Source organism: Triticum aestivum, chromosome 1B (genome assembly GCF_018294505.1).
Source record: "Triticum aestivum cultivar Chinese Spring chromosome 1B, IWGSC CS RefSeq v2.1, whole genome shotgun sequence".
NCBI lineage: Eukaryota > Viridiplantae > Streptophyta > Magnoliopsida > Poales > Poaceae > Triticum > Triticum aestivum.
Genome location: NC_057795.1, coordinates 596,865,506 through 596,879,567, shown reverse-complemented (window position 1 = coordinate 596,879,567; position 14,062 = coordinate 596,865,506). Strand labels below are relative to the sequence as shown.

At 55.2% G+C, this 14,062-nt stretch overlaps 2 protein-coding genes across 2 annotated transcripts; one reads left to right on the top strand and one right to left on the bottom strand.

The window, feature by feature from the left end:
- Positions 1–2,037: 2,037 nt before the first annotated feature.
- On the top strand, positions 2,038–3,783 carry LOC123141194 (anthocyanidin 5,3-O-glucosyltransferase). The gene has a single exon (XM_044560407.1). It carries the CDS (start codon positions 2,087–2,089, stop codon positions 3,608–3,610), a length of 1,524 nt encoding a protein of 507 aa, XP_044416342.1. The 5' UTR covers positions 2,038–2,086; the 3' UTR covers positions 3,611–3,783.
- A 7,411-nt stretch (positions 3,784–11,194) lies between these two features.
- On the bottom strand, positions 11,195–12,963 carry LOC123141183 (anthocyanidin 5,3-O-glucosyltransferase). The gene has a single exon (XM_044560399.1). It carries the CDS (start codon positions 12,857–12,859, stop codon positions 11,432–11,434), a length of 1,428 nt encoding a protein of 475 aa, XP_044416334.1. The 5' UTR covers positions 12,860–12,963; the 3' UTR covers positions 11,195–11,431.
- Positions 12,964–14,062: the final 1,099 nt, after the last annotated feature.

The following is a 14,062-nucleotide window of genomic DNA, read 5'->3' as shown; positions in this document are numbered from 1 at the left end:
AAAAACCCTCTCTTCCACCGCTAGTTAAGTCCTTTTGAGGGCCATGCCATTGCAGTCGGGGTTATATTGCTTGCAGTTGCAACTTTGGTGGAGGATTTCCTGCACGCTAAGAAACACAAAATAAAGGGGCAGCCAAGACAAAATAAATAAATAAAAGGGTGATTTTAATATACTTTTGTGAAGTAACATAACTACAAAATACAAAAATGAAAAGGATGAATGAACTGGGATGGCCGCTTGTACAATAACTGAGAAAATGCAAAAATAAAAAAGACGAATTAACTAGCTAGCTTTGGATTTAGACAACAAAAATTGACAAAAAAAATCCCCGCAAAGAAGCGAGAAAAAAACATAAGGCGTGACACACGGCCAATAACTAGATAACCCATGAAATACTGCAGACAGACGAGAGGGAGGCGGAGTATCTTAGCTTGGATGAACAGTAAAAATGCCCAAAAATTGTGAAAACAATTAAAATTGATTTTGTGTGGCAATGCCAAATCTTTTAGGAAAATGTGATGGAAAAAAATCAAAGAGAAAGAAAAAACTACAACCACCATAAGGTTGGATGAAGAAAGAGCAGACGACATAATCTTACTTTCTTTTTTAAATGGGAGAGAATACTATTAGACCACTGAAGATGTGGTATTATAGAGCACTAATACGATGTGTTATTTCCCCGCAAAAAATAAATACTCCCTCCGTAAAATAATAATAAGAGCGTTTAGATCACCATATTTCTTTACAAAGGGAGTAAGAGCAACTCTAGCAGGCCCCGCAAAAATACGACCCGCAAAACGCGTTTGCGGGTTTTACGGGTCAAAAACCTACGCGGCCGAGCAGAACCCGTATCTAAACCTGCATAATTTGAAAAAATTGTTTCGCGGGAGAAATTGCATGAATAGAGTTCATCACATACTACATTGTTTATGTCATACTACATAGTTCATCACAAACTACAAGCATAGTTATACTACATACTACGTTAAACTAGTACTAGGGGGTCGGATCTGACGGCGGCGAGGTCGCGGCAACTGGACGACGCCGGAGAGAAGCCGGGCGCTCAATCCTCATCGTCGGAGCTGCAGAGATCGACGTACTTCTCCGACTGCTCCTTGCGGATGCGGCGCCACTCTTTCGCCTTCTCGTTGGCGGCGACATTGTCGGCGACCGCCTGCCGCCACTCGAGGGCTTCGAGCTCCTCCTCCTCGTCCGACCACTCCCTCTTCACGGGGAGGAAGCCCGTGGCGGCGGAGGAGGAGGATCCGGCGTACGAAGAACGCGCTGAGGAGAACGACGCGCGCCGGTGGTCGTACTCCACCGTTTCGCGGCGGTCGAAGCTAGCCGGCGGAGAAAGCCCGCGGTTGGTCCACTTCTGCGCGCCGCGCTTCCTCCCGCCGTCGGACCGGACGCGCCGCTCGCGCTCCGGGTCCCTCTCCCGGCCGGAACTGCTGCCGGAGCCGCGTCCGGAGCTCCACATTCGCCCCCACATGGCGGCTGGAGGCGGGGCGGAGGGTCGCCGGCAGCGAGAAATTGGGAGAGGAGAAAGGGGAATCGGGTGGCTCGCGGCAGCGGGGGATAGGGTTTGGACCCGTAAAAGGGTCGCGGAACCACACTTATAGCGCTCAGGGGAGGGGGGGCGGTTTGCGGGCTGCGGCAAAAGTTTTTGCGGGCCGGGCAAGTATGCGGGGTCTGTTCTGGCCGCAAAATTGGTCCGAACCCGCATACTCGCCGGAATTTTTGCGGGTCATCACGTCCGCAAAATTGGCTGGAGTAATTTGTTATTGGTTCAAATAAAGTAAAAGACTTTAATCGACAAGCTAACGCACGTTGGAGATGGTACTCAAGATAAAAAAACGCACATTGGAGATACTCAAGAAGAGAAAAAACGCACGTTGGAGATGCTCCAGTCCAGGGGCGGCAGCGCGCAAACCACGATCCGTCACGTATTTCCCACTTGGTTGCTGTGCCAGGCTATCGTCACCGGTGATGGCTGAGGTAGACGGACGTGATGACCTCTCGTGGCCTACTTTTGTTCCACTCGCCAGTTGCCAAAAACCGACTTTTATTCCCCTCTGCTAATACTATGCGTGGTGTCCTTCACTCCTCCGCACACACTCTCCCCGACTCCTTCCCCCTGATCTCGGCCATGGCTCCGCCGGCGGCGGTGGCGGCGGCCGAGAAGAAGAAGACGTTCGTGCTCTACCCGTCGCTGGGCGTGGGCCACCTGAACCCCATGGTGGAGCTTGCCAAGCACCTGCTCCGCCGCGGCCACAGCGCCATCGTCGCCGTCGTCGACCCGCCGGACGGCGACCCCACCTCGGCCGCCGCGGTGGCGCGCCTCGCCGAGGCCAACCCGTCCATCGCCTTCCGGCTCCTCCCGGCCCCGGCCAGCCCGGACCCCGCCGCGCACCCCATCAAGCGCGCCCACGACACGCTCCGCCTCGCCAACCCCGTGCTCCGGGGCTTCCTGCGCGCGCTGCCGGCCCCCGCCGACGCCATCCTGCTCGACATGTTCTGTGTCGACGCGCTCGACGTCGCCGCCGAGCTCGCCCTCCCCGCCTACTTCTTCTTCGCCTCCGCCGCCAGCGACTTCGCCATCTTCCTCAATATGCCGTACCTCTACCCCGGCCTGCCGTCGTTCAAGGACATGGGCGACACGCTCGTGCACAGCCCCGGCATGCGCTCGGTGCGCGCGGTGGACATGCCGCTGTCGGTGCAGGACAAGGAGCTGGACATGACCAAAACCCGGATGTACCAGTTCAAGCGCATCGCGGAGGGGAGGGGCGTGCTGGTCAACAGCTTCGACTGGCTGGAGCCCACGGCCCTGAAGGCGCTCGCCGACGGCGTCTGCGTGCCCGGCCGGCCGACGCCGAGGGTGTTCTGCGTCGGGCCATTGGCCAACGACGGCAAGAAGAGCGGGTCCGGCGAGACGCGGCACGAGTGCCTCGCGTGGCTGGACGCGCAGCCGGAGCAGAGCGTCGTGTTCCTCTGCTTCGGCAGCATCGGCGCCGTGTCCGCGGCGCAGCTGAAGGAGATAGCTCATGGGCTGGAGAGCTCCGGCCATCGCTTCCTGTGGGTCGTACGGAGCCCACCTGCGGACCCGGCCGACGTCTTCCAGCCGCGTTCGGAGCCAGACCTGGACGCGCTCCTCCCCGAGGGGTTCATGGAGAGGACACGGGACAGAGGGATGGTGCTCAAGATGTGGGCGCCGCAGGCGGAGGTGCTGCGGCACGCCGCCACCGGCGCCTTCGTGACGCACTGCGGCTGGAACTCGACGCTGGAGGCGGTCACGGCCGGGGTGCCGATGATATGCTATCCGATGTACGCCGAGCAGGCGCTGAACAAGGTGTTCATGGTGGAGGAGATGAAGATCGCCGTGCCGTTGGAGGGGTACGAGAAGAGAATGGTGAAGGCGGAGGAGATAGAGGCCAAGGTGAGGCTGGCGATGGAGACGGAGGAAGGGAGGAAGCTCAGGGAGACGCTTGCGACGGCGAGGAAGATGGCGTCGGACGCGGTCGGCGACGGCGGGTCTTCTGAAGTGGCATTCGCCGAGTTCTTGAGGGATTTGGAGAAGAGCAGCATGGAGAATGGGGGATGCAACAATTGATTAAGCTGGATGACAGATGTAGTACTCTGGAAGGAAGGAATGGAAGTAACAACTTGCAGAATTCTTCAGATAATGCAGATTTTCTCAGCAGCATGAGAGAAAATTATGACTTTGCATTACTGTATCCAATGCAGCAGGGCTCAGTGCTCAATCAAAATATTATATCAATCAAATTGAATAATGTCGGCACCAAATCATCAGAGGTTCTTGTTACAGCAGTTCATTGTGACTGGACTGTTTCTTTCTTTCAAGACTGTTCATCGTGACTGTCAATTCTGAACAGATGCATTGATTATTACCGTGACATATTGTCATAAAGCTTGCAGTTTTCGCAGCTTAACTTTGGAATTTGGAAGCAAAACTAGCTATGGCACGCCATTTGAGAGCAAAGCAGCTAATCTGCACAGCATAACTACTAGTATTACCACCTCCTGTAAGCCTGTAAAATCACAAACATGTACTAGTTCGTACTTCAGACTAGGAGAGGGTAGGTTGATGCAAACCTTCAAAATCACACAATTCCAAGACCAATATTGTTGCCATCTTCTGTGCTTGGTCACTCCGGGTAGCCTCTTGATTCCTTCAATAAAACTCAAAGAACACCATCTCCGACGGTCCCCTGTTTGCTTGCGATTCCACAGCCTTCTCATTCGCCAATGGCAGCCTCACTAGACCAATGCCTTTGTTAGTAGATCTGCAGTTAGCTAGGTGCACAATTCTTAACAAATACACTAAGAGCCTATCACTGTCTCAGCGGTCTCTTTTTTCAGGTAGCAGGACTATGAGTATGGCCTGCTTCTCATTAAACCAAATGGTAACCAGGTTTTGCTGGATGTGCCAGCTTACAATATAACATCAGGATAAAATGCAATAGACCAAACTCCCACAGCCACACAGGGCTAGAACCGCACACCAGCAAAAGTAGAAAAAAAAAAGACAGTAAAGCAAAGGGCAGAACAACAAAATCCAGGATCTTCAACTGGCCAAGAGATCAGCGCAGCGCAGTATCCGCAGGCAGCGTCGACATTGTTGAAGAACAAGATCTCCTGCTTCCTTGTCCACAGAACCTGCCAATGCTGCAAGAAGATCACCCGACGCGTTCAAAATAAGTTTGTCCGAGTTGTCCATAAGATCCACCAAACACCCATTCAAGACATTTTTCACCTTGATTTTCCACATTTTTTTCAGGTGTCACACCTGCACCTGCAAGTGCCACGGTGGACCTGAGTAGCCAATAGGAAAGGGGGAGACAAGTCATCGCTGGCCAGATCAGCAGTGGGGCCAAGTCGAGAGTAGCTATATTACCAGCCCCTGCGTGGGCGAGAGGGGTATGCGTGTGTTGTGTGATCACTCTGTCATCTCTCCCCTGTATTCTGAACTTTCCTCTCCTGCAAGTAAAGCTACTTTCCCTTCCCTGAATCTCATCCCCTTTTCCCCTCTCGTGCGATCTGATCATCATCGGGTCGTCACAACTGGTTATCAGAGCCTTTTCCGATCCCGGCCGATTTGGTTTCCGCTCTAATTGATCTGTAACATCCACCGCTTGGGTGTTGAATTGCTTCGGCAAATCGACAGAAAATCCCAAGAGGGGTTAGATCGATGGAGCAGGCACGGCGCCATCTTCCAAACCCTCGGCACAGACCAAGCATATCCTAATCGCCATGGCGGAATCGTCGGAGGAGCTCAAATCCATGCTCTCGTCCCTGCTCACCCGCTTCGACGAGAGCAAACTCGCCGGCGACAAGCAAGCGGAGGCGCAGATCGCCTTCAACAAGCAGGTCTCTGTCGACCTCGCTCACCTGCGCCGGCAGGTGGACCTGACGCAGGCCGACGTCGACGAAGTGCGTCAACAGCGCGACACCGCACCACCACCCGCGACCTCGCCGCGCGGCCGACCACCAAGTACACCCCGGGGCGGCCCACTCACCGGCTCCTCCGCGGCACCGGCGGATCCACACGCGCCACAACCTCGCCTCGTCAACAACGGTCCTCCTCTGCTTCAACTCCGACACGGCGGGGGGCGCGCGGACGGCCCACACCACGGCGACTTCGCTACGGGCCACCACGACACTGAGATGCCACGGCAAGAGGACTATTTCACCAAGCCGCCCAAACATGATTTCCCAAGGTTCGACGGCTCCGCTCCGTACCTATGGATCGATCGATGCGTTGCCTACTTCAAGCTGTACCGCGTTCCACCACACAACTGGGTGACCACGGCGACGCTGTACATCGAAGGACAGGCAGCTCACTGGCTTCAGGCGTACCGTCAGGCTCATCGCGCACTAGGATGGGACGCCTTCTATGCGGCGATCCGCGAAGAATTTGGGGCGGACGAGTTCGAGCTGGAGATGAATCAGCTTCTGCATCTGCGGCAAACCGGCACGGTGGCAGAGTATCGAGCGGCTTTCGAAGCCCACATGTACCTACTACTCGCCCTCGACGCCTCGCTGAGCCCGTGCTTCTTCGTCACCCAGTTCCTCCTCGGACTGCAGGACGATCTGCGCGCCGCGGTACGTCTTCAGGCTCCGACCAGCATCACACGTGCCTCGGTACTGGCCCACATCCAGGAGGAAGAAATCGATGTTCGCCGCCCACGCCCTCGACTGATTCCAGCCGGACGGCCCCCGCCTCTGCCCACAATGATTCCACCGCGGCCACCAGCAGCGGCAGCAGCGGCTCGGCCGGCCAACGACGAGTTCGCCCGCGAGCGCCAACTCCTCGACTTCCATCGCGCCAACGGGCTCTGTTTCAAGTGCGGCGACAGATAATCCCGCGAGCACCGTTGCAAGCAGCAGACGCAGTTGCTCACCATTCAAGTGGGCGACTACGGCGAGGTACTCACTGACGATGCGGTGCACGCACTTGACCTGTTGGACGCACCTGCACCGGAGCAACCCGCACCGGAGTGTTGCCTCATCTCCACCCACGCGGTCTCTGGCGGGGACTCGCCGCGCACGATCCGCCTTCGAGCCATGGTGGGAAAATCAGGTGATGTTGCTGCTTGTGGACTCGGGCAGTACACACAACTTCATATCACAGGCGTTCGCGGAACGGATCAAGGCCACAAGCACGCCCTTGCCGCCCGTGGAGGTGCGCGTCACCAATGGGGAGCGCCTGGTTTGTGACAGCATGATTCCGGCTGTCCAGTGGTGGTGCCAAGGACACACATTCAACACGAACATGCGCCAGCTTGCGCTCGGGGCGTACGACGGCATGCTGGGCATGGACTGGCTCGAACAAAACAGTCCCATGAACTGTCACTGGCTGGACAAGACCATTTCCTTCGCGCATCAGGGCGAGACTGTGACATTGCAAGGTGTTCGTCCCAAGGGCACCACTACCAACATCGACTACATCGAGCCGGATCAGTTCGCCAAGTGGCACGCCGGGAACGATATCTGGTACATGGCGGTCGTGGACTGGCGCGCACCGAGCGGAGACAAGGACAAGCCCCCTCCCCCAGCAGTGCAAGCGGTCCTCGACGACTTTGCCAACGTGTTTGGCGAACCCAAGAAGCTGCCACCACACCGGCAGTACGATCATGCAGTCACTCTGGTGGACGGCGCACCACCGGCGAACGGTCGCCCGTACCGATACTCACCGCTGCAAAAGGACGAGATCGAACGACAAGTCGAAGAAATGCTGCAGTCCGGCGTCATCACCCACAGCGTGAGCCCCTTCGCAGCACCAGTCCTCCTCGTCAAGAAGAAGGACGGGACCTGGCGTTTCTGCATCGATTACAGGCGACTCAACGACATCACCATCAAGAATCGGTTTCCCTTGCCGATCGTCGACGAGCTCCTCGATGAACTGGCCGGCGCGGCATATTTCTCCAAACTCGATCTCCGCGCCGGCTATCACCAAATCCGTATGCGAGAAGAGGATGAGCACAAGACAGCGTTTAAGACACACCACGGCCATTTTCAGTTCCGAGTGATGCCGTTCGGCCTGACGAACGCACCGGCAACCTTCCAGTGTCTGATGAACGCGATCTTCGGCAAGCACGCGGGCAAGTTCGTCATCATCTTCCTCGACGACATCCTGGTCTTCAGCGGCACCTTAGAAGAGCACGTGGAGCATCTGCGGCAAGTGTTCGAGCTTCTTCGTCAGCATGAGCTGTTCGTCAAGGCCTCGAAGTGTTCATTCGCGCAGGACAACATCGAATACTTGGGGCACATCATCTCCAAGGAGGGAGTGGCCACGGACGCCGACAAGACGCAGGCGATGCTGCAGTGGCATATGCCCACGACGGCCACTGAGCTCCGCGGGTTCCTCGGCCTAACTGGCTACTATAGAAAGTTCGTAGAGCGCTATGGCATTATTGCCAAGCCGCTCACAAACTTACTGACAAAGAAGGGCTTCGCGTGGTCAGAACAGGCGCAGACGGCATTCGATCTGCTCAAACGCGCCATGGCAAGCACACCGGTTCTTGCTCTGCCTGACTTTGATAAGCCGTTCGTCGTCGAGACCGACGCGTGTGACACTGGCATCGGCGCGGTGCTTGTCCAGGAGGGTCATCCAGTGGCATACTTCAGCAAGGCACTAGGTGTTCGAAACCAGAAACTGTCTGCATACGAAAAAGAGTTTCTTGCAGTGATGATGGCAGTGGAGAAGTGGCGTGCCTACCTTCAGCGCGGGCCTTTCACCATCCTCACAGATCACAAAAGCCTGTCAAATTTGGGGGATCAGCAACTGGAGACGGATCTGCAACGCAAGGCTATGTCCAAACTGGTGGGGCTGCAGTTCACATTCCAGTACAGGAGAGGAGCAGAAAACGGCGCAGCTGACGCTCTGTCTAGGGTGGGCGCTGCACTGAGCGTGGCCGCGCTCTCCCTCTGCCAGCCAGCTTGGGTGCAGGAGGTCGCCAATTCTTACGCGACGGATGCCATAGCGCAGGAGATGCTCTCCCGCCTCGCCATTCACAGTCCAGACGAGGAGGGGTTCGAGCTGCACAAGGGATTGATTCGCCGCGGCAACCGGCTCTGGATCGGCGGCAACACGGCGCTCCGCACCAAGATGATCAGCGCGTTCCACGACAGCGCGGTGGGGGGCCACTCCGGCATCACCGCCACGCACCAGCGTGTCAAGAAGCTCTTCCTCTGGCCTGGGCAGAAGCGCGACGTCGACGACTTTGTCAAGCAGTGCCTGGTGTGTCAGCAGGCCAAGCACGAGCACTGCCGGCCGCCCGGGCATCTGGCTCCATTGCCTGTTCCCACGGCACCCTGGTAGGAGCTCACGATGGACTTTGTCGAGGGACTGCCTACCTCAGAAGGTTACAACTCCATCATGGTGGTCGTCGATCGTCTTACCAAGTTTGCCCACTTCATCCCTCTTCGTCACCCATTCAACGCAACAAAGGTGGCGCGAGCATTCTGGGACAACATCGTCAAGCTCCATGGCGTGCCAAACTCGATCGTCTCCGACCGCGATCGCATCTTCACCAGCGCGCTCTGGCGCGAGCTGTTCGCGGCCGCGGGCACCAAGCTGCTGTACTCTACGGCGTACCACCCGCAGACGGACGGCCAAAGTGAGCGGGTCAACCAATGCCTGGAGATGTACCTGCGCTGCGCGATCCACGACGACCCCCATCACTGGCGCCGGTGGCTTCCGGCCGCTGAATTCTGGTACAATTCCTCCTTCCACGCCTCCCTTAACTGCACCCCGTTCAAGGCATTGTATGGCACCGAGCCCAATTTGGGGGCCACGGCGCTCTGGGACGACAAGCCGGCGCCGGTCCTCGACAACGAGCAATGGGACTGGGGCGCGCACACCGCCCGCCTCCGTGATCAACTGCTGCAAGCTCAACGACGTTTCAAGAAGAAGGCCGACCGCCACCGCATGGAACGAAGCTTCCAGGTTGGCGAGGACGTGCTCCTGAAGCTTCAGCCGTACACACAGTCCTCCGTCGTCAATCGACCCTGCGCCAAGCTGGCCTACAAATTCTTCGGGCCATTCAAGGTGGAGGCCAAGATCGGGACTCCCGCCTACAAATTGATCCTGCCGCCGGACAGTCGCATCCACAACGTCTTCCATGTCTCCCAACTGAAGCCGTACACGCCCAACTACACCCCTGTCTTCGCCGAGCTGCCCAAGCCACCGGATCTGTCCATGGTGGAGACGGGCCCGTGGAGATCCTCGACAGACGCATGGTGAAGCGAGGCAACGCAGCATTGGTGCAGATTCAAGTGCGCTGGAACTCCGCTTCGCCCGCAGCAGTGACATGGGAAGACTACGAGACGCTAAAGCTTCGTTTTCCGGCCGCCGCAATCTGGCAGGGATCGGCCGGAGCGCCAGGTGACGCTCCTTCTGATGGAGGGGGAAATGTCACACCTGCACCTGCAAGTGCCACGGTGGACCTGAGTAGCCAATAGGAAAGGGGGAGACAAGTCATCGCTGGCCAGATCAGCAGTGGGGCCAAGTCGAGAGTAGCTATATTACCAGCCCCTGCGTGGGCGAGAGGGGTATGCGTGTGTTGTGTGATCACTCTGTCATCTCTCCCCTGTATTCTGAACTTTCCTCTCCTGCAAGTAAAGCTACTTTCCCTTCCCTGAATCTCATCCCCTTTTCCCCTCTCGTGCGATCTGATCATCATCGGGTCGTCACACAAGGAGTCCACACTCCCAGAAAAGTCAGCAATGGACACATGGACTAGAAGTCTAGAAGTATAAATATTATTGTTAGTTAAACTCCACTACACTTTTGTCAGCCCAATTCTGCAGGTATACGGGCTGAAGCAAAGACATAAATTCCCCCCACATTCGAGTTCTGAACTCCCGAAAGCTCGTTTGAAATGAATATCCCGGCAGTGGGTCTCTAAATCATAAGCCTTAGCTGCCGAGATATCAGGATCAGAAGCCACAAGGAACAGTTCAGGGAATTTGATTTTCAAAGTAGTATCGCCAAGCCAAACATCTAGCCAGAACCTGACCTGTCTCCCATTGCCAACCACAAAAACTTCCCCCCACTGAAACCAGTGTCTGATCTTTCCCAAACCATTTCAAAGCTGCGATCCTTTCTTAACAGGCATAAAAATGAAATAACCATCAGGCAAGTATTTCTTCAGAAAAAATTGTTGCCACAAAGAATCATTAGGCTCATTCAAAAGTTTGCGAATCCATTTCATCAACAGAGATGTGTTCATAAACCTTATGTAAATGTTTGCTGGTGCCGTGAGCCCTCCTACTCATGCGGTGAGATCCATTTCAGCAACAGAGTAGTCTCTAAAAGCTTTCAAAAGGGGCAAGTCAAACAGAAACATGTTTCAGTATAGCTTATATGCTCCACAAAACAAACTAAAGCTATACCAACATACCAATGAAAATGGTTTGCGCGGATAATAGGAGGCCAAGAAAAGACTAAAGGGGCAATGCAATGGACAAAAACTGACATGGAAAAACAACTCCATTTAAGTAGTTGGTTTACCTGAGTTCTTCCAAGAAAAGAACATCATGAGTAGGTTGTGCTTCCGTATTTAGGCGCTTACTGTGATTTCGCATTTCAGCGTCATGAGTAGGAGGGCTCATGCCACCAGTAAAATTAAAATAATAGCCATAGTCCACAGAAATTCATCAAGGAAGCATGGGCCAAGTAAAACAGTCATATGTACTGTCAATTCTGTATAAGTACAACATAACTGAGGAAAGCTTCAGTTTGAATTCAGAAGCAGAGCTATGAAATCATTTCAATAATATATATTGCTGAAGCAGCTATTATAACTTTCAGCACAAGCACAAGTTCATACTTCAGGGTGGGAATTGATTCAAACCATTAGAATCACACATTCCAACACCAATCCTGTACCTATCTTGTGTGCTTTGATTATGTAGAGAGCTTCGAATCCTTCAAGAACTCGGCGAACGCCAACCGCGACGGCCCGCTGTCTGCCAGCGCTTCGGCAGCCTTCTCCTTGGCCAATGCCAGCCTCTCCCTCAGCTTCTCCCCTTCCTCTGACCCCATCACCAGCCTCACCTTCTTCTCCACCTCCCCGGCCTTCACAAGCTGCTCGTCGTACCCCTCCATCACCACTCCGACCTTCAGCTCGTCCACCACGAACACCTTGTTCAGCCTCTGCTCCGCGTACTGCGGCCAGCACAGCATCGGCACCCCGGCCGACGCCGCTTCCAGGACGGAGTTCCACCCGCAGTGCGTCACAAACGCGCGGGTGGCGGCGTGCCGCAGCACCTCCACCTGCGGCGCCCACATCTTCAGCACCATCCCCCTGTCTCGTGTCCTCTCCGTGAACCCCTCCGGGAGGAGCGCGTCCATGTCTGGCTCCGGACGCGGCAGGAAGAATTTGGCCGGGTCAGCCGGAGGGGTACGCACGACCCACAGGAAGCGGTGGCCGGAGTTCTCCAGCCCGTGCGCTATCTCCTTCAGTTCCGCCGCCGACACGGCGCCCATGCTGCCGAAGCAGAGGAACACCACGCTCCGCTCCGGCTGCGCGTCCAGCCATGACAAGCACGCGTGCCGCTCGCCTTGCGCCGCCGCCGAGTCCGAGACGATCAGCGGCCCGATGCAGTACACCGGCGGGGTCGGGCGGTCGGGGACGCACACGCCCTCCCTGAGCGCCCCCACGGCCCTCGCCTCCAGCCACTCGTAGGTGTTGACCAGCACGCCCCTGGCCTCCGGGATGCGCCCGTAGTGCCCGATCCTGATGGTGCAGATCGGGTCCGCGCGGTCCATCACGGTGTGCGGCATGTCGGTCGCCGGGATCGGCGGGACACCGGGGAAGCGGAGGGGCGCCTTGCCCATGTCCTTGAAGCTCCCCTCCGTGGTGGCGAAGTGGTGGGGCAGGTGGAGGAACGCCGCGAGGTCGCCGGCGGAGGAGGTGTAGTAGATGTACGCCGGGACGCCGGTCTGCGCGGCGGCGTCGAGGGAGTCGATGCAGAAGAGGTCGAGGACGAGCGCGGCGACGGAGGGGAGGGAGCGGAGGAAGGCGAGCAGGGACGGCACGGTGAGGCGGAGCAGGTCGAGCATCTGCAGGAAGGGGTGGGGATTGGGGTCAGGGTAGTCCGGGGGCGGGAGGTGGTGGAAGGCGATGGAAGGGTTGGCGGCCTCGAGGTCGGCGACGGCGGAGGCGGTGGAGGAGAAGAAATCGGCGGTGGATGCCGGCGGGGTCGGGACGGCGATGACCACGGGGACGCCGCGGCCGAGGAAGAGCTTGGCGAGCTCCACCATGGGGATGAGGTGGCCCACGCCCAGGCAGGCGTGCAGCACCACGGTGGGATTGGGGTTGGCCGCCTCCATTAGCGACCCGCCGATGCCGATGAGCTGATGAACAGTAGAAGTGTAGGAGACTAAGGAGACGATACTCCGTTTGTGGAATCGAGACTAGAGCCGCTTTATGCGGGGATTTGGCCCATGCTTTCCATATGTTGTGTGTTTCACGGATTATGGCCCATTAAGGAGCTAGAAAAGGTTCACTCTACAATGGCCTCTAGTCTCTAGGCTATAATGTACTCCCTCCGTTCCTAAATACTTCCTCCGTTCCTAAATATTTGTCTTTTTTGAGATTTTAATAAGTGACTACAAAGAAGCAAAATGAGTGAATTCACACTCTAAAATATGTCTATATACATTCATATGTGATAGTCCATTTGAAGTCCCTAGAAAGAAAAATATTTAGGAACGGAGGGAGTATAAGTTTTTCTAGAAATTTTATTATGGACTACATATGGATGTATATAGACATAGTTTAGAGTGTAGGTTTATTCATTTTGCTCCGTATATAGTCTCTTATTGGAATATCTAAAAAGACTTATATTTAGGAACGGAGGGAGTAATAAGTTTTGCGGTTATACTCCCTCCTTCCCATTTTGTAAGGCGCCAAAACTTTTCGCACGATAATTAGCGTACGATGGTTGTTACTGAGTCGTCATATGGTTACAGGATTCATCCACGATCGTGTTAAAAAACACAAGGATCTTCCACGATCTCATCTTTTTTGTTTTTTGAGACAATCCACAATTTCATCTGTTTTCTTTAGGGTAACTAGCGATTTTATTGAAGGTTCACAAATAAGCGGGATACAAGCAACATCCGGTAAAAACCCTAGCCACACATGGTGACCCATTGAAAGTGAGCAACTCCTTTTGCGAAAGAGTGGGCTTCAAAATTATTTTCCCTAAACTCAAAACAGAAACCCGCCAAAAAGAAATTTGTACTACTAAGATGAATGTCTTTCAGAACTTGTGCATATGAAGGCGAAGCTCCCTTCTTGATGTTTGTAATGACCAATTGCAGTCCTAAGCAACTACTAGTTTCCGAATATTAAGATCTTGTGCCAGAGCTAACGCTTGGCAACATGCATGAGCCTCCGGTGTAGCTGGATCGACAAGGTCATCAAACACAGCAACAAAATTATAAGTGCCGCTGCAACTCCTTTGTTCCCAAGGTGCAAAATTCTTCCATCTACATTTGCCTTTGCAGCATCTTCAATAGGAGTTGTCG